This window comes from Penicillium citrinum (assembly GCF_028827155.1).
Source record: "Penicillium citrinum strain IBT 23319 chromosome Unknown utg000002l:1.0-3833315.0:1.0-3834789.0, whole genome shotgun sequence".
Taxonomy (NCBI): Eukaryota; Fungi; Ascomycota; class Eurotiomycetes; order Eurotiales; family Aspergillaceae; genus Penicillium; species Penicillium citrinum.
In genome coordinates, this window is record NW_026622687.1 from 870,376 (window position 1) to 890,184 (window position 19,809).

General features: G+C 46.4%; 6 protein-coding genes across 6 annotated transcripts; 3 read left to right on the forward strand and 3 right to left on the reverse strand.

Moving 5' to 3' along the window:
• Window positions 1-147: 147 nt before the first annotated feature.
• On the forward strand, window positions 148-1,004 carry N7469_002177 (uncharacterized protein; the record flags this gene model as incomplete). Its single annotated transcript, XM_056641097.1, has 3 exons — window positions 148-528; window positions 581-804; window positions 890-1,004. The coding sequence occupies 3 exons, from the start codon at window positions 148-150 to the stop codon at window positions 1,002-1,004; spliced, it is 720 nt and encodes a 239-aa protein (XP_056503591.1).
• Window positions 1,005-1,376: 372 nt separating this feature from the next.
• N7469_002178 (uncharacterized protein) lies at window positions 1,377-1,988 on the reverse strand (the record flags this gene model as incomplete). Its single annotated transcript, XM_056641098.1, has 1 exon — window positions 1,377-1,988. One exon carries the CDS (start codon window positions 1,986-1,988, stop codon window positions 1,377-1,379), a length of 612 nt encoding a protein of 203 aa, XP_056503592.1.
• Window positions 1,989-3,083: 1,095 nt separating this feature from the next.
• Window positions 3,084-3,511, reverse strand: N7469_002179 (uncharacterized protein; the record flags this gene model as incomplete). Its single annotated transcript, XM_056641099.1, has 2 exons — window positions 3,084-3,099; window positions 3,210-3,511. The coding sequence occupies 2 exons, from the start codon at window positions 3,509-3,511 to the stop codon at window positions 3,084-3,086; spliced, it is 318 nt and encodes a 105-aa protein (XP_056503593.1).
• Window positions 3,512-9,608: 6,097 nt separating this feature from the next.
• On the reverse strand, window positions 9,609-10,007 carry N7469_002180 (uncharacterized protein; the record flags this gene model as incomplete). Its single annotated transcript, XM_056641100.1, has 1 exon — window positions 9,609-10,007. One exon carries the CDS (start codon window positions 10,005-10,007, stop codon window positions 9,609-9,611), a length of 399 nt encoding a protein of 132 aa, XP_056503594.1.
• Window positions 10,008-10,833: 826 nt separating this feature from the next.
• Window positions 10,834-11,352, forward strand: N7469_002181 (30 kDa heat shock protein; the record flags this gene model as incomplete). Its single annotated transcript, XM_056641101.1, has 2 exons — window positions 10,834-11,040; window positions 11,107-11,352. Coding segments are annotated over 2 exons (453 nt in total), but the record flags the coding sequence as incomplete, so codon positions are not given.
• A 6,316-nt stretch (window positions 11,353-17,668) lies between these two features.
• Window positions 17,669-18,430, forward strand: N7469_002182 (uncharacterized protein; the record flags this gene model as incomplete). The annotated part of the gene is made up of 1 exon (XM_056641102.1): window positions 17,669-18,430. The coding sequence occupies one exon, from the start codon at window positions 17,669-17,671 to the stop codon at window positions 18,428-18,430; it is 762 nt and encodes a 253-aa protein (XP_056503596.1).
• Between the last annotated feature and the right edge of the window lie 1,379 nt (window positions 18,431-19,809).

Genomic DNA, 19,809 nt, shown 5'->3' on the forward strand with positions numbered 1-19,809 from the left:
GCCCAGTATTCGTCTCTTCACAACGGTCGCTTTCGTGAGATGCCAAAGAATTAAACGTCAACATCCACTCTCTTTGGGATTACTTTTCCTTTCCAAAGGCTCACAAATTGACCTCTGCTCAACCTATCACCATTCCTTATTCACTAGATGTCTCAGCATAGTTCACAGAGCTGGCCACAATGGGAAGAGGATACTTTTCTTCCCTGGCTGGATGCTTACTGGGAACTTTCTTGGGAAGCCTGTGCTGAGGCGTATTATGAGGAACTTGGAATCAGAGGAAGAGTCGATTCGATCCGGGGAAAAAATACCACATCCTCCAAAAATGACGTCTCAGTCGTGCAAAGGCGTCAGCGCAGGGCAAGGATCAGAAGCGGCAACGACGCCTTCGACGGCTTGGAGGACCCAGAAAGGGCTTCGCATCACTTTCGAAAGCCAAGGATGATAATATCGACCAGTGGCTTCAAAGAATCCCGTCGGAAGGGCCGATCTCTCCGACAAGCAAATCTGCCACAGAAGAAACTCACTCCGGTAAGGTGGCACTTCCTTTGTGGGCTGTTCCTGCTAACATCCTGTGATCTAGTCTACACTACACCCGCCCCTGATTATCCCCCGCCGCAAGAGTTTCAGTCCAGGTCTGGGCTCTGGGACTATGTGCATCGCATCTGTGCAACCAAAGTGCTCTTCCTTAAATGACAGTAAAGATCTGGGGTTGATGCAATTTCAGACGAAGGGATGGTATCTTGTTCGGAAAGAAAGTGGTCCGGGTAGCATCGATGTGGCAGCGGTATTCCTTTCGGGCACCTCGTATGTTCAAAGGAGCCGGAACTGACCTGAAAGCTGCTGTTGGGGTAGGTTTGGTGAGGTACTTGTGCTTCTAATCTGTGTGAAGAGCGCGCTGCCGTTCTGAGCTGAGCGCAGTCAAGACCAGGGCCAAATTGCACGATCAGCGGGTACCGTTCGCGGATCTTGATACGGATTCATATTTGGACATGATGTATACGTAAATTTGAATCTCTAGCCAATTTTAATTTTTCTTTAGCTGATAGTCAGGCCACTGGAGGTAACACGACCTGGCGTCCCAGACGTACAATTCAGGTAGAGCTTATGAGGCGTAACCAAAGTAGCTCATCAGTACAGAAAGAGAGATGGGGTTTTTTTAATTTTTGTGGTCTGTTATCATGGCCGGCGTCACCATCGTCTATTGAATATTGATCATATACATCGATTTAGCAGATTACTGGGGTACAACTTGCAGATCCACGGACTCCAACGGCGACGAATTCATAGCTAGAATTCGGTAGCACAGCAGATAGTCTTCATGTTCCATTCACATATCCATTCAGTAAAATCTCGGAAACAAGCTCCGGAACCACGCGTTACGAAAGTTCAATCTGCAAGAACCGCACAATTTCTGCTACGAGATCCATTTCGACACATCCTATGAGTCTCGTCATTCCGTCCAAAAACCCAATCTGCCGAACGTTTCGACGTTTGTGTGGAGCTGGAGTGGCCTGCTGTATCTGCTGTGCCTGGGTTTGCTCCGTCGGTATTGGCACCACACTAGGCCGCGGGGGCGTCCTCTGGAGAAATCGGAAGAGACGGCAAATCCTCTCTGCTTCGGGACCGTCGTCCATGCAGAGACAAAATTTGACGGCAGCACGGTTCATCTGAAGCAGACTATCCCGGTTTTGGGGCAAGCGATGAACGGCCGCGTGGCGGATGCTGGCGACTGAGTCACGCATATCCTGAAGAGGCCCGATGCTATTCAAAACTTCCTCAGATGAAATTTTCGATCGATATTTAGTAACAAATTTAAAGACTTGGTGAAGCTCCAGCGCTTCAGGGCATGTCCATCCAACAGCCAGAGACTGCAATGGAAGCCATCTGTGGATAAATCGAAAAGCGGAAAACTCGAGGCGACGTTGCAGTGTTTGGAGGATCCGATGTTGAGCTTGAAAAGGGATGTGTATTATGGATAGTCCGAGCATGAGGGACAGAGTCTCAATTAGTTTTGTTGAAGGCATTTAGCAAAGGCATACGCATACCGATCTCGGTTTTAGACCTACCTGTGACATTCCTCGCCTGGCAATGTTCCAGGATGTGTTTCAAACCCTAAATTAATTAGAGTCAATCGATTGTCAGAGATCCATTGGGATGATTCACTGATAGCTGTCCAGTCGTGGAGACCATGAGCATTGTATAGTAGCGACGCCTCGATCGGGGTTGGATGAGGCCTTGTCGCGACGACGGATACGTCGAGATTTTTTTATTGATGGAACCTTTTTGGCTACTTTTGGGGAATGGCTCGGCGAAAGACTTCGGTTCTTGTGCGCCGGTCGGCGTAATCCAGACAGGGCGACGTTGGGTCTAACATTGGTTGCGGCTCACATGGACTGGGTGAATTATGAAGGAGGAATATCATCTTCGAGGCAGAGGGAGGGTGGGGAAAAAAGCAGTCGCCAAGGGTACTGCAACCCTCTCGATTGCCGCTTCAATTCCGATTCCTGCGTCCAAGGCATCCTTTGTAATGTGATCTACCCTTAGTCTTTGGCTTCTAGTTTCGATACTCGATTCAGACGATTACAGGTAATGTACAGTTTGGTAAGATGTCCTCCATTGACAGGTGACAGAATTCGGGGAGAAGGCATATTTGTGGAGTTCAGTATCAGGACGAGAAATTCCAAATATTGCAACTTTTCCTCAACTGAAGTGAAACATTAGATACAGAACAAAATGAAACCTCTCGCAAAACCACCTCACAAGCGCTAGACCGTCACATCAAGGTTCCGGTTCAACACACATGCTATCTGAGATGAGAGTAATTATACATCCAGTTGCTAACTATCACAAAATATCCGACAGCAATGACAATGACCGTATCAAACTTGCCTGAGCTCTTCAACGGGTACTGTCGTCAAAAGAGACTCGTTTTCTTTTGCGATGCTCAACCAAAGATGACTGAAGAGAGGCAACTACCTTTTTCATATCATCCAACTCTTTTTTGAGGTTTCCAATCTCAGATGCAAGTTTTCTTTTCAGTAGGCGCTTCATTGCCTTGTTTTCTAGTTCTCTGCATGTCTCCGTCAGCCTTCCTCTGGGCTGCAAACAAACGTATCTGGTGGACTTACTTCAATCGATCGTCGGTGCTAACATGATTCGTTAGTAAAGATCACTAAGGGCAAAGTATAAAGCTGGAAATAGGAACTTACTGTTCATTGGCATGGCCCACACGTCTGTGTAGCCGGGATGATGAGCTGTCAATGGCTTCCTTGTTTTTCCAAGACTTAGATACAGTGCCTTTCCCATCTCTGTCCACAGATTCATCGTCCCTGTCAGCTCGTTTACCATCTCTTTTCATCTTCTTTGCGGTAGACGATCTATGTCGGCGTGGAATCGCCTCTTTCTCACAAGAAATTTCCTCTGTCGAGCTTTCGTCTTCTAGCAGTTTGAGCAATTGAGAACGAAAATCGTCGGGTTTGGGGACAGATGATTCAGAAGCAGGCTCTGCCATTTTGATTTTCTCGACGACGAGAAGAGGTTTTAAAGTAAAATTGAAAGGACTTTGTGAAGAAATGTTTGCTTTTCGGGGGAAATTCCGAGTGAATATCCATTGGGTAAAATGGCTGCGAGTCTTCCGAAAATCCATAGGAACTTGATATTAGTCATGTTAATCACCGGCAATGTTGACCGCAGAAATGATCGATGGGCATGAACGTTGAAGACAGTCGTATTCATCACTGTAGAGAGAAAATGCTTCGCCATTTGTGAAAATGTCCAACCAAGTTTGAGGCATCACTCGGTAGATTACACGCTGTCGCAAACATCACGTCCGGTTAACGTCTCTATGGACCTCTGGGTTCTCATTGAGAGGACCGGCTCATTATTTTACTCACGGGAGGGGTGAAGCGACGAGGCGCTTCAAAAAAAATCAACTTTTACTATACCGCTGCTTGCCACTGGGTCTTGTACATCGTCACCCTCAATCTAAGGTGTAATTCAACAGCCATCGTCAGGCATGGTGGAAAAGGAAGCATCGACAAGGTTCAAGGCATGCAGAGACAGCTACGGTTGCAAAGATCACAAGCACACGCCACAGGATGCGGGCAGTCCACTTGTCAGCTAATTTGAAAGCTTACTCACCTGGTCAACCACGTTGACCGAACGAATGATTTGTCAGGACGAGGCCCAGACAGCCACGGGTCTAGGTGGGGCGGGCGACCCGCCCTCTACAGATACGCTAAATGCTAAATTTTCTTATTTCAACGTTAATGAACCGCGTCAACGCCCAGCAAAAGGACGATCGCCCGCTATTGGGTCTGCCACGATGTACGCAAGTGGCCGCTGCCGCAACCTCTACTCGATTGGCATAAAAGACGCTCGTTTTCCGTCGAGAAGAAAATCAGGATTTTCCTCCTCACACTCCCGGGCCACAAGGCATTGGAGCGTCTTTTGCAGGGACATCTGCGTTATCAAGTGTTCTTCGCGGGATAGGCTCCGTGTTACCAAGTGTGCCTCGCAGGGATAGGCTCCGCGTTACCAAGTGTGCCTCGCAGGGATAGGCTCCGCGTTACCAAGTTCTCCCTCGCAGCAATGAGCCCTGCCGTTGTATTGTGCGCTCGTTCAGGCAGAGCCCGTGGCGCCGCGGTCCTCGCCCTGTTCCTCCGACGACAAGCGGGCACCTCTTCGTGGTGTCAGAGACTAGTATTCGAGTCCTTCAGGGGACTCGAAGAAGCCAAGACCTGCTCCCAATGTCCATAGAAATCAAGAACCTCCAAGCAGACTTCGTTTCATGCCTTCGGCCTGTTCCAGAGACCGATAGAAATTAAGAAAATCCAAACAGGCTTTTTTCAAGCCTTCGACCTCCTATGGCCAAGATCCCATTCACGTAATGCACGTAGCCTTCGATCGTTGCCGGAACCTGTACACTGAGCGCTCGCTTCATACGACATAGCGTAGTAAATTGGGCCATTGGGCTTGCTGACGCGGTATGTGCCAGCGTGGTTCGTTGCCGGTGAATGCCGCTGCCATCCAGAGTAATCAACATCCTTGTGAGGGTTGTGTCCGTTGGCTGGAGTGATGATGAGTGTGTGGGCTTGGTGATTATTGATGACGAGGACCGTGACTCGTGGTCATAGGGAGTTGACGGGAGGCGTTGGGTTGGCTGGGTCGTTAATGATCGTTGCTGGTCATTGCTGGTCATTGCTGGCCGTTGCTGGTCATTGCTGGTCGTTGCTGGTCGTTGCTGGTCGTGATGAAGCTGACGGTCGTGATGAAGCTGACGGTCGTGATGAAGCTGACGGTCGTGATGAAGCTGACGGTCGTGATGAAGCTGACGGTCGTGATGAAGCTGACGGTCGTGATGAAGCTGACGGTCGTGATGAAGCTGATGGTCGTTGACGGTCGGCGACGGTTATTGACGCGCGGCGGGCCGGGCTGAGCGGTGAAGTATCCACCGGTAATCAACACCCGCCTCAACACGGCCATCCCAGGATCCGCGAGGACCGATATGCGGCGAGAAAATACTGAGGCTTCGGCATGAATTTGATGGTACAGATAGGACGGCGACAAAATGTCTTTGGCACAATTTAATTTTGACGACAACGTGGCACACCATTTAGTCAAATCAAGTTGCACGTAAGTTAAAGGGCGTGGACTGAAGGCATGCATGGATTAAGATGTATGTATTTGTAGCATATATTGTCTGTACTCAATTCATCTGAGTCTACATTGTAGAGCAATCTATTAAAATCGAATTTAGTCGTGTGCTTCTCAATAATGGACTGTGCCCGGGGCAGAATGTATGGCCGGAAACCGACACACGATATATATCTCCAGATTGCACCAGCCATTCATGACTGGAGACAAAGTACGAGAAGGATCACGATACGAGACCAACCACCAATTACCTCTCGAAACGCTAAAAATTTATCTACCCATCGTTCCCAAGTATTATCCAAGTATTATTTCCTCCTGGTATGGCTGAATGAGCGACGCTGCTGGCGCTGAAATGTCGGCTTCGGATAATCCCGCTGCTGTTCTCCGCGGGATGATGTGGGAATAAGTAGGCCAAAAATTTCCCGCCGCGGCTGAAATCTTTTTTGGCCCAGTCGAAATGGCATACCTGAAACGACGCACGGGTTCGATTCCGGAACAGGGCACTCAATTGTTTTTTGGGTGGAATGACAGATCTCGCTCATCAGCTGTCTTGGCACACCAGCGTGGCTCCTCAAGCCATTTCCTCAGTAGTCTTTTATGATGTATCATACAAAAATTGCCTACGTCTTGACCTCGAGTGGATATGGTGAGTTCATACTTCCCGTAGTATGGGCATGTCGCCAAAGTCAGCGCACTGGGCCTTGAGATAGAGTGATCGGCCTGCGGCTCCTTCGGACGCGTGTCGCCCCGCGTCGCATTCACGTGGCGCGCGCGCCTTTCCCAGCGTCGCGTTGGTGTTAGCGGCTACGTTCGTAGGCAATAAGGACGTCTTTTTCTTTTCTCCTCCATCTGATTGAAAACCGACTTGTATCTTTCGGACTATCATAGAGAAATCACGACTTTCGTGAGGCATGCTTCTGCGAGCGGTCCGCCCCATTAGTGACACTGAGGAGCGTTCGGTGCCTTCAGCATGCCATAGGCGGGGAGAATCGATCATCGAATCGGCGATCTGGCAACGCGGTCAGCTGGGTTCTGAAGTTTCAGGGATGAAATGTAACTCGCCGACTTTAGTTCGTCGTTTTGATTTCAGTTTGGCCAAAAGATTCCTCCGCTACATTTCCTCGATCAATCATCAACGTCCAGCTTAACTCGTACAGCTCGGTGTATTCTCGACCTGATGGGATTTGTAATAGCGGCCATGATATATCTCGATTGGGGGTGGGAATTGTCTAATCAAGACCGAAACATTCCCTATCTACATCAGCAACATGTCCAGTGTCAGAAGGCGGCATTCACTTACCATGGCAGTAGTTTTACAACGACCATGGGTGATCTAGAGACGAGGCAAGCGTCAGCTCATATATACGCAGGAACAGGAGCAAAAAAAAAAACGGCTGTGGGAGCGGACGGACATTCTCCAATGCGCAGTGGTATGCCTTTGCTGTTGGAACGGACACAGCCAGTGGCCAGCGGACATGCAGTAGCACCAAGTCAAGGGGCACCGGAGCAGGGCTGGTAATTCGACTAGGGCAAAGATATTGCCTGATAACGTTTGCTTTATGGCGCGATCTGAGGCAGTTTCGGAAGAAGCTGTGGTTTTCGTAATGGTCATTGATGCGAGATTTCTCTTTCTTGTCGAATGCTGCGATACTCATTCGGTGTCATGGACGGATCAGGCCGACAAGGTTCGGAATAGAAGTGGACAAGATAACAGAGCTGTTGGAATATGGCAATGTCCAATTACTTTCACAGTTAGCTCTGGATCTGACAGGGTGAAGTGGGGAGATGAGAGCAAATTGCAACGTTACCGCGTGGCTGATCGGGAAAGGGAGACTTCCTGGTTCGGAAGCACAATGCATCGAGTGTGTTGCCGTTTCATAGCATATCTCGGAGCAGAAGGAGAAAATCGAAATTAACGGCCCGACTCATCTTGTCACTGCAAGATTGGCAATCGCGCTGCGGGAGAAAGAGACATCAGCAATACTTCATGAAGGACAGAGAGGCCACGCATGAGGCAACTTACTAGAAATGGGCTGGCTCGTGGGACATCCAAAAGGGTTGACTTCTGATCCAGTGAATCATCAGAAAGGCTTAGTCTTGGACTACCACAATGATCAAACTTACGTTGCCCGTTGCTGCGGCACGCGGCTTTCTAGCAGGGCCAAATTAGCTGCAGAATTCGATCTACAGTAGACGGAATCATTAGTAAGTGGATTACATGGGGCCGTTGTAACTCACTATGCTGGCCGCCGGGATGACCCCAACACAACCAATCTTCGTCGAATAGATTTGCACGCAGGCAGCGGAGAGGAGACGTATCTGGGCATGTTTCACGTCAGCGTAGCTTCGAATAACCGGGACACTCTACTTACCCGCATTCACAGATTTCATTATTAAGGCTAGACATGCCAGGGCGATGTAAAAGGCCAGTTCGATCACGAGTGCGTGACATTTCGGATTCAGTTCGTACCGGGGGTCAGCTGGCGAAGAAGAGGGCAATCTGCACCGAGAGGATATGGAGATGCTTGAGAAAGACTGTTCGGGGTGGCCAAAGGCCAGATATTTATAGCGTTGCCACCAGCCTTTCAGCTTTAGTCGGTACAAGGATCGTTGCACACCGTAAGGAGTCAACAGAACTAACCCTCCAATTTGAGCCGGGTCTTCACTGTTTATTATCAGCAATATTCGGAGAAATTGCATTTTCTCACTGTTAGCACCGTTCCAATATGCTCAAAGATACTGCAGAGAGTGCTGCCGTCAGGATTCCACGTTCATCAACATGCTTCTGTACTTCATCGCTGCAGGAAACAGCGGCCACGTTCAGTTCTATTCACTGGGTATGGTAAACTATCTCGCTGATGAAACGGTGAATATAGTTCATGTTGTTACTGTCTCTCCTTACAGTCTCCTTTAATTTCTTTTCTATCATTTTCTGGTATCGCTATGGAGCAAAAGTCGCAGTATATCCGCATGTCTTTCATGTTGCCATCTTTTTCATCACCATCCGCAAAATATCGGCTTCATTGACGCATCTATCTGAGCGGTAGATAATGCCCTCACTGTTACTATGGTTTTGGCTGCCATCGGAGAATGATGTTCTCGAGCACCTGGTCGGCCGCGTCGAGCCACTGCTGGAAATTATCATACAATCCGGAAACCGTTCCGGGATGACTTTGAGCGCAAATATATGCTCATTTCCCGCAAGATCATAATACAAGGATCAGTTTTTATTTGAAGCGTTCACTAGCACTCGTCGACGTCTTGAACGCAATAGACGAGGCAATTTTACAAAAGGCTAACCGCTACTCTTCTACAAAAATTACCCATCCTCAATGGAATGTAGACCATATACCATAACCTACTATGGCATTCTATACCCGGGGCTTCTCAAGATTTTAGCCATACGATATCATTGTATCCTGCGAATACAAGATACCATGTCCTCGTTACTGTAAGCCAAAACAATTAGGAAATTCAAACTCTTGGGTCTTATTAAGTTCCTTGAGGTTCGATCATAAAAGCCTTTAGGATGTGCGGGAGAATAACGAGGTCTTGCATTCATAGCGCTTTCGCTATTGCGTCGCCGAAAAATCATCACTTTCAACTCAACGGTCCAGCCACGGCCCTTTTCTGTCCTTATTGAAATTTTTGATCCCAGTCACTGTGTCTATTTCTGTATCATAGTTTGCGTCTCTGAGTTCACGGAGTCGGCTGTACTTTCAATGTAGATGATTAAAACTTGAAGACTATGTCATAATTCTACAATCTGATTACTTTTAAAATACTTGCCGCACATAGGCATGGATTACCCGGAACTACATGAGGAAGCCAATATTCGAACCGCCTTTAAGGCACTTACTTCCCTTGCACTCGTTCCTTCAACAACATTGTTTGCTTACTAAAGCTCTTGATAAGGCTGCAAATGGAAGCAGTACGTATATCCATAAGCAAGGCTAGAAGTGCCTGTCATTATTGGGTACGTGGATCTGCCAACGTAGCACGTCAAAGGAATTTTCATAGTCTCTCAGCTCTCTGGAGGCATTTTGAGAGACCACGGGCCCTTCAAGGTGCTGCGAGGGCTTTTCTTGAGCAGTTTCACCTATTTTTGATCTCGTCTTTTGTTCTTGAGCAACGGCTAGATGTTCGAAATCAAGCTTCTCTGGCAACTTGGAGAGAATCTCATCATGGGCATCGGAAATATATTGCCAGGAACTTTTGATAGGAGTTGATGGCTCTGATATACTGCACACTTTACGACTTGCGCGGAAGTGGCAGTCAGGGGAGCAAAAGGCGAAACCCTGGAATGCACGGTCACAGAAAGCGCAGAGTTGAGAATGCTGAAATTTGGGCATTTTCGTGTTATGTGATGCGCGCTACTTGTCGTTGATGCAGGGTAATTCGTGACAGAACAGTTCTGGTATTTGTAAGTTTTGTGTATGAGTCGAATGATGTCATAGTGGTATGCAACACTTCCGACTGGCTACTACCCTGGCTTCCAGTATATTCGACGCATGCCATGGAGTATTCAGAGGGTAATCGCTCAGTACTGAGAGTACTCAGTTAAGCATATATTGTTAACTAGCAATGGCATCTTTACGACAACAGAATTTTTGCGCTTTTAAAGTAATCCGACCCTATGAACCACTTCAGCTCTTGCTTCAAACCAGCGGAAGTTTATAGAACAGGTACCATGAGCTAAGGCCACCGTAAGATTTTCACTTACTTTTCCTGGGAGGCCCATACAGCGCACGGACGGCACTCTATTGCCAACCTGAACTTCCTTCGAACCGAGTCTATGTCTTTCTTAGTGCGGATGCGGCAAACATGTCAAGATAGGGCTGTCTTACCCCACCTTTTCTGCGTGCAGGCTATATGAGTGGCACGTGCATCAGGCATTGTTTGGTTCAGACTTGACTCTCGAAAATTCGTGTTGTAGAGTGGCAAATTATTCCTTGAGATTAACACCACGTTCTCAGAGAAGTAAGCAGGAGAAGCATCTACTACAACCTAGAAGTCACGGGCGACAACTCCTAAATGCTTTTCGATCACGATCCTCAAACGATGAAGCAAGCTTTCTTTGCCATAAAATGCCATATAAAGGCATGAATGACGTCTCACCCTATGGCAATAACTCATCTCAAATCGGATGTAGATAAGTTTTAAGCAACAAATATCCAGTGCAGCAACCCAAAAATCCCTTCTCTACATCAAGTCCATTATGTCTCTAATCGGAGCCCGAAAACCCTCCCGCGTGTGATTTCACCCCTCTTGCGGTTTCTTGACGACTATGACAACCACCGCAATACCGACTACTGTGTAGCTTGCAGCTTCGACCCAAATTTCGATATCCTTGAGAGTGAAGCCGCATTTTATCTTCATGGAGAAGTGCCATGTATTGCTCGAGAAGATATCAAAATTTAATTAATAAACCCGAACACTCTAATTCTGAAGGGTTGTGCAGAACGAGAGTACCACTTTGAGCCGAATGAACCGGACAGCAATCAACAAGCAGTGGAGACTGTCGAAAGTCCAAGGATAGTTCATACCATTATTGGGCTAGTGAGCGGATTGTCGGTGAATTCTCGCGCATCTTTACTTTCCCGAATGGGTCGATCAGAATCATGTCAAGGCCAACCTAAGAAATGGCGTTCTTTCTGTTATAGTCCCAAGACTAATACCTCAGAAATGGAAAAATAATTATTGATTGAAATCTTGTCTGAGCATGACATCTTGATGTCTGTTTTATTTTATAATTATCTAATAAAAAGGGGGATCTGACTTCAATCTCTTGATCCCTAATTCAATCTTTCTTGTTGTTGATGCAGGTGTGTTCTTGTTTTCAATTTCCTGGTTCTTGTTTATTCGTATTGCTCGAGAATATATAGATATTCAACTTACCGACCCAGGAAATGTGATTTACGAGACCCTTCTCATATTTTAATGGAGCTAAATTGTAAATCATGGTGATAAATGACAACGTAGAGCAATCAAAGATCAGCCAATGTCACCAATGCTCATGTCACCTTGACTAGCCGTACACCATGGTCCTCATGATCATTACCCAAAAGGCAATTACAGGCCCTTTCAGAACATTAAATGTGCAATTGCGATCAGGCTGATCTCGGAATGAGTAAGCTCCGATTTTGCCGGCTGTGGAGGTATGGAAAAGAAGCTAGATATCGCCATATGTTCTGTGTGTTCGGGTACGATAGCGGATTAAAAGAAATTGCGTTTTACAAATATCACTGCTACGGGTTTTGCTAGTCCATGAGTTTCTCAATCTCCTCCCTCCTCGTACGACGATTGCGCTTCTAAGTAGACCTCAGGATCGGCGTGACTTCGTAGCGTTCTATCACCCAGTATTCGGATGATTGATGTTTGATTTGGTATATCGAGGCAGGCTATTTCTAATACATTTTTGATACCATAATTTGCATTAATGCTCATCAAAGTATGTTAAGTCATGACTCGAGCTTTACTGCAAGGTCTATCCTATCCCCGTCACTTTAATGGAGGCATATCAGTTTTAGATTTAGAGTTGCAATTTATCATTTGTCTGAACAAACTTGTGCAATATATCTTTAGTCTGTTAGAATATTCTATATTGAGCTCACGGACAGGCTGCTCTGTCAAAACCCTGTAGTCCCACATTAATACTTATGAATATATGTTCTGCTCATGGCATCTACCAGCATAAAGCAAGGTTCAGATCTCTCAATTAGCTTCGGATATCAATATTTTCGTTGCCTCGTAATGAAGAGGATTTCGTCGCAGTTTCATAGAACCTTCACAGTAAGGTGTTGCTCTGGCATATCTGACTTATCTCTTCAAACCGAATCCGCAAGATTGCAGGGTGCAGTTTGGCAAATTGTGATACAGTGTTCGGATGATCAATGAGTTTGGAGAAGCTCGACGGGACATTTTGTCCCTTCTACAGCTGAGTGAGTCCTGCTCTCGTGGTTCTGGGGAAATGTGCCTGAACGTTCTCTATGGCAATGGTGGTTCAACGAATTGCACCTGTGCGGACATCACCTTTCTTTAAAGAGGTTTTACAACTGAATGAGGCGCCTCAATAAGAGGGCAAGTTGGATTTGTAAAATTCTAGGTGGGTGGACCTGATGATAAAGGATTTTTTCCGGGGCGGTGAACTCAAATGCCTGCGGTTGGCTCTTCTTCCAGATTTCCAACGCATCTCAAATACAGTGTAATGGCCTTATTGGCTTGTTTAAATACGAATGCATTCTACATCTCTCGAACCGATAGAGAATATTACTAATAGAGAAGCTGGTTGAATGGAAATAGTCGAATTTAGGTACAGCATTGAAGAAACAGAATAAAAATACAAAAGACGTACGAATGTTGTCTACCAGAAATGCCTGACATAAACAAAGATTTTCATTTCAGGTGGTGGGTATATATACATACCAGGAAAATACACCAAGCATATGCCTAAAATCCAGCGAATAAAAGCATAATAGTGACAAACCCCATAACGGACGCTATGTGCTCTGAATCTGAATCGAAGTTATTTGATACTAGAAGGAAGGGAGTGGCCCCTCTCCAGCTCGTAGTTCAATCACCAGGTCATTGGGAAGATTGCCTTGAGCCGCTTGTTCTAATTCGTCTTTGCCGACATTATTAGGTGCGGCGAAGCTGACTTTGTTAGTTCCGTGTCCGCAAAATGCAGTAAGGAAATAGAATAAGTAGGAAAATGGTAATATATAAGTTCAACGTACCCAATGACTTGAATTGGAGGAATGCATTTGGCAGATATCACTTGATGAAAAGCCGATCCACCTAGTTTTTTGAACACTTCCTCGATCCTGTTCAAATGAGCAAAAGCCTTCCAAGACATGAACCATTCAAGGGCAATTTCATACATTCCAAGCAAATTCTGGTCATATCTCTCGAAGGCTTCAATGCTCCCGTAATTGACAACAGCTTGCTAGCATGCGATAAAGACTTTAATTGGACTTCTCCCCAGATTGTTTGGTTCAAGGGATATAACCATAACGAGACTCACCCAATTGCCCATCGTGAGGAATATCACGCCACGTTTTGAACTGGCGGTGTATACAATGAGGGCCTGATACAAGCACAATTGAATAACCTGTTTCTAATGAAGAGTAAAATGTATTATTTAACTTGAATTTAACAACAGCGATGGACAGGACAGGAGGGGATACATGACGTCATCAACCACGTCGTATTACATCATTTTGCTGCTTGCACCATAGTCCGACCGTATCAACCGATAGTAAAAAGAAATATCGGATAGGCGCGAACGTGTATGAACTAGTACAATAGGATCCAATCCTGAGAGGTTCTTTTTGATTTTTATTTTTTTAAGATGCTGGATCGAGTTGAACGATCCTGCCAGTTCGCTGAGGCTAGTTGTATAGTTAGCTCATACGTACGCTTACGTGCGCGCGTTACATACACAAAACAATAAATCAGGATCTAATATCGGTTCTGAGAGATGTAGTATGCGCTAGTACCGGAAGAAGCCAATGAGGCCATTGCTCAGTACTTGAGATGTGTATTTCTGTATAGTTCTATCTGCAAATTTAAGGGGCTCGTTCAAGCTGATTCAGCAGTTGATGCCTTGGGAATCAGGGAGCAGTGGTTGTTGAATGAAATAGACTACACTAGTAAGATTCTTCTCCACTTTGACCGACATCTAAGCACGCGCTGAATCATCAATCCGGGATAGAAAATGTGGTAATCTTCCCCTGCGGAGTTTGACAGGAAATCCAACGCAAGTGGCAGGGAGAGATCCAAGACAATGGAACAGTGAAGCTCAAATATATTCCAACCATAGAACAAATTGCTGATGGGTTCACCAAACACCTTGCTCGGGAAAGATTTGAGTGGTTTTGGAAAGGGCTTTTGCATTGAGTGATTGCTACGCCTTATTTGTATTGAACAAGACTCAGGCGCAGGGTATCTTTTTCTTCCATTCTTGTCAAATGAAATTTATGAAGGTTTTAATGGGGTCCGTCACTACCGCGATCACATAGTCACTGACACCATTGGTGATGGTGGCCATGAGTGGAGGGAGTGTTGAGTATCGCGGTGGTCAAAGCTTATGGCAGGACCAGCGATGACATTTACATAGATGGGCTTCTCACCTTTGATAGTAATCTCAACAAGAACATTATAACTACCTACCCCAACGGGGGCTTATTATTCATATTCATATTATTTGTTAAGATAGGATTGATTGTGTTAAGTTCTATCACTCTTGTCGGAGGTGGGACTCATCTATTTATGTTTTCTGATAGTTCCCACCACCAAGGCCTTGACTCCCGTGATACTCAACAGGCCTATTCATGTTAATTTTATTCAATTTATATTATTCAAAAATTCATGAATATTCACGAATAACCAAATTCCTTTCGGAGCCCTAGTCACGACTATCGTGAGGCATGCTTCTGCGAGCGGTCCGCCACCTTGGTGACACTGAGGAGCGTTCGGTGCATTCAGCATGCCGTAGGTGGGGAGAATCGACCGTTGAATCGGCGATCTGGCACCGCGGTCAGCTGGATTCCGAACTTTCAGGGATGAATTGTAACTCGCCAGCTTTAGTTCGTCGTCTTGATTTCAGTACGGCCAAAAGGTTCCTCCGCTACATTTCCTCGATCAATCATCAACGTCCAGCTTAACTCGTGCAGCTCAGTGTACTCTCGGCCTATTGGGATTCGTAAAGCGGCCATGATGGCGTATCTCGATTGAGGGTGGAAATTGTCTAATTAAGACCGAAACATTGCCTCTCTACATCAGCAACATATCCAGTGGCCGAGGAGGGCATGTACTTACCATGTCAATAGTTTTACATCGACCATGAATGATCTACAGATGAGACAAGCGTCAGCTCATATATACGCAGGAACAGGAGCAGCTCTTACTAGAGAAAACGGCTGCGATGGCAGACGGACATCATCCGATGGATAGTTGTATGCCTTTGCTGTTGGAACGGATACAGCCAGTGGCCAGCGGACATGCAGTTGCACCAAGTCAAGATACACCGGAGGAGGGATGGTATATCGACTGAGGCAAAGGTATATTGCTCGGAAGCGTTTGCTTTGTGGCGAGGTCCGGGTAGCTTCGGTTGGTGTTGTTTCGGAGGGATCTGGATGGTCATTTATGCGAGATTTCCCTTCTTCTTGCCGAATACTGCGATAACTCATTCGGTGTCATGGACGGATAATGCGTACCGACAAGGTTCGGAATGGACGTGGATAAGAGGAGCAGGGCCACGGCAACGCGGCAATATCCTATTATGGTGGCAGTTAGCCCTCGAGCTGACAGGGTGAAGCGGGGATATGAAAACAATTTGCAATTTTACCGCGTGGCGACACAGCCCTCTTGAATTGGGACCAGGATGCATTGAGCGAAGTGCCATTTCAACTTATATTTCGGAGCAACAGGGAGCAAATTTTCTTGGAGGCAGTGGCTCGGCCCGTCTTGTCAGTGTAAGATTGGCAATAACGCTGCGGCAGGAAAGAGAAATCAGCGATACTTTCCGAGTAGCATAGAGCCCGAAGAACACTACATCCACCTTGAGACTCACCCTGTAGTCCCGCGCGTTGGGATTAAGCAGTGGCCACGCATGGGACAACTCACCGGTTCTGGACTGGCTCGTGGTGCATACAAAATTGCTGGCTTCTTATCCAGTGAATCGTCAGCAAGTCTTAGTCTTTTCGACTATCACAATGATCAAACTTACCTTGCCAGTTGCTGCGCCACGCGCTTTTCAGCAGGGCCAAACCGGCTGCAGAATTCGATCTATTGTCGGAATCATTAGTAGGTGGATTATAAGGGGCCGTCGTAACTCACTATCCTGGCCGCCGGGATGATCCCAGGATGACTAATGTTCGTGGAATAGATTCGCACGTAGGCAGCGGAGATGAGACTGATCTGAACATCTTTCATGTCAGCATGGTTTCAAATGACCGGGCAACTACACTTACCTTCACAGATCTCAGCATCAAGGGTAGACAGGCTGGGGGCAAAAAAGAGGCCAGTTTGATCACAAGTCCATGGCATTTCGGATTCAGCTCGTACCGGGAGTAGCTGGCGAAGTCGTGGTCATTCTGCACCAAGATGACAAGGAGATGCTTGAGGAAGACTGTTCTGTGTGGCCAAAGGCCAGATATTTATAGAGTTGCCGCCAGCCTTTCAGCTTAAGTTGGTAAATTGATCGTTGCACATTGTAAATGGTCAACAGAACTGGCCCTCCAATTTTAGCTGGTTCTTCACTCTTGATTATCAGCGATATCCGGAGATATTGCAGTTTCTTACTGTTGGCACCGTTTCAACACGCGCAAAGCTATCGCAGATCGCGCTGACGACATGTTTCTACGTTCATCAAATGTGTCTGTACTTCGTCGCTATAGGAAACAGAGGCCACCTCGTTCAAATATTCAGTGGCCATGAAGACTTATTTGCTGATCAAACGTTGAGTATTGTTCATTTCAGCGCCGTCTCCTTTTCCTTTCTTTTTTACTTTTTCTGGTACATATCGCTACGGAGCAAAATTTGCAGTATTCGCATTTCTTTGGTGTTGCTATCTATTCATAGCCATCCGCAGAAATATCGGCCTCACTCAGGCATATTTCTGAGCGGTGGATAATTTCCTCACTGTTACTATCTCTTTGAACGCGAGATGTGCTCATCCTCCGCAGATAGTCACAGAGATAGCCTTTTGAATTGGAGAGTTCACGCCTTGGAATATTTACCTCAGTCTCCTGGGAGCGAATTGGATACAAGCTGAGCTAGGCTGGCTATGAAAAGGCCCCTACACGATTTCAAGGAGTGGCTGGCTCGATGGGTAGCTCTGCTGAACTGTAACTTGTGGTATGTACACAAACTGCGGCCCCTCAACTGTGTGAGGGACTGCAGAATCCTAACACTTTGCTTTTCGAACTGCAATACAACCATATATAAACACAAGGAGTATACTATGGTATTCAGTCAACCTGGAATATATCATACCAAAAGCTTCCCAAAGATGCCGAGACTTCCACGTGAGATTCTAGACATGATTATTGACTTCGTGAAGCCCGATCCCTTTCGGGCAAAGGCAATGGCGAACTCGATGTGCTTCATTGAAGATAGTCCAACGAATCTACTTTGGCGATCTATGTTCAAAGATGAGAGATGGTTTGAAAAAGCAACCGAGCTTGAAGCCGAGCCCGTCCTGATTGGGGCTAGCCTAGGTGATATTATCGCCAGTCAACGGAGGAAGACAAAGCCTGCCTATATCATCTTACATGCGAATGATAATTCGGGTGATTTATTTAGGGATGGAATAGAATTTCTACGCCAAAGCCTACGTAGCGACCACCGCTACGACAGAGAGCACCACGAGGTGATTTTCCCCGCCATGGGATGGTGGAATGCGAGTGGGGAGAAAATAAAGCTGCCTAAGATTGTTCTAAATGTACGGGATATTGTGCTGAGCAATCCATTTCTTTACCTCGAAGCGAAAAGAGCTCGACGCTTGATTGCCAACGGTGACCACCAAACAAGCTTTTGCTTTTTGAGAGGCCCAAAAATCCAGAGCTTGAAAAGCTGTGATACTATTGGCATCGGAGGCGCCATATCCAGCAAAGATGGCCTAACGCCAGTTTGTACATTGAACCTTCAGGGAACAATCAAGACATGGCAAGTGACAATCCATGATCCTACCCGTGAAGACTTTCATCCAGTGTTCGAAAGAGGAAAGTATGGGGTATTGACATTCCTTATAATCGGATGGGAATATTATTGATTTACAGAAGATTATTTGGATCATACAGCTATCCTCAGACTCCATTGAGGTATATTGTGGTCTCTTTCAATATCGATGGTGCAATTATCAAAATGAGTCGATCGAAGAACCCAGCAAAGTTTCCGAATGCCCATCTACAAGATGCATATTGACTTTGCTAAAAGCAATTTTTCTTCACTCTACCTTTTTTTTTTCATGTCGTTTCTGGCCTTACAGGGTGCGACTGCGTGCGTCCCCGGTTAGTAAGATTTCCGGTCACTTCCTTTCTTCCTATGGAGAGTTGTCTATTCTCGTCTCTTTCATCCTGTCTCTTGTCTCTCTTCCTGCTTTGCAGGCTTTATACTCGTGTACTCCCTTTCAGTTAATGCAATAATTATTCTATTTCCGTGCTGGTCTCCTCATTACGCTATCTGCTCGCTGCACTCTTGCTATTCGCTAGTCATTCTCCTCGCCTACCTATCCTCACCTCGCAGGCCTCCGCACATTGTGGCCATCGAGCCCAGTCGCTATAGCTTATAATAAATTTGGACCAAATTGGACAAGAATCGGCTGGGTTGTGTTCGATAGAGCAAAATCGGCGAACATCATTGATTGATACCAATTTCTTGAGCACTACAGTATTCGCTTGGCACGCGCGAAAGCACGCGCTTTCGAAATTTAGTTCGGCCGCAAAAACCGCTCGCAATAGACTAATAAAAGCAACCGTCGCAAGGGAATTACCGGGTACTGCATTTCACGTGTGATTATGTGCTACTCAATGATCTCACCTGGAGAGGGTTTGCCAGCTGAAGTTACATAATTAGCCACTGGTCGTCGCCGCATAGAAGAGGCTTCACCAAGCACGCAGCTGGCCAGCTGGACCACTTCCTCTTTCGACGTCCGACGTGGACCGCACACCGGACAGAACTGCTGCAATATACTCACACTCACTCAAGTAACATGTTCTTCTTTTTGGGTGGGAAGTTGCCCTCCGATGATCAGAAGTGGATGCCGAATTTTGAAACAGTGCGACCCTCAATACGGTTTGCCATCGCTACGGGCCACCTTGAGGCGACCTAGACTTGCCGACGAACGCAGATAGAATACCTCCCCTGCTGACCTCAATACCTTGTGATCGACGGTAGATGCGCTTCAACTGCCGAGGATAGGTGTTAAACACTTGAAGAAGCGCCTTCAAGCCAGTCTACTCACCAATGCTAAGCCACAGGGACCAACTATGACATTGAAAGCGGATCTGTCAAATGCGGAGGGGAATACTGTATGGGCTCCAAGGAGACACGGCATATACTGAAACATGCATGTATGGTAGATTAGCGATAGTTGCCCTTTCGGCTCAGCCGCCGGGCGTTAATGAATTGTGTGTGTGTGTGTGTGTGTGT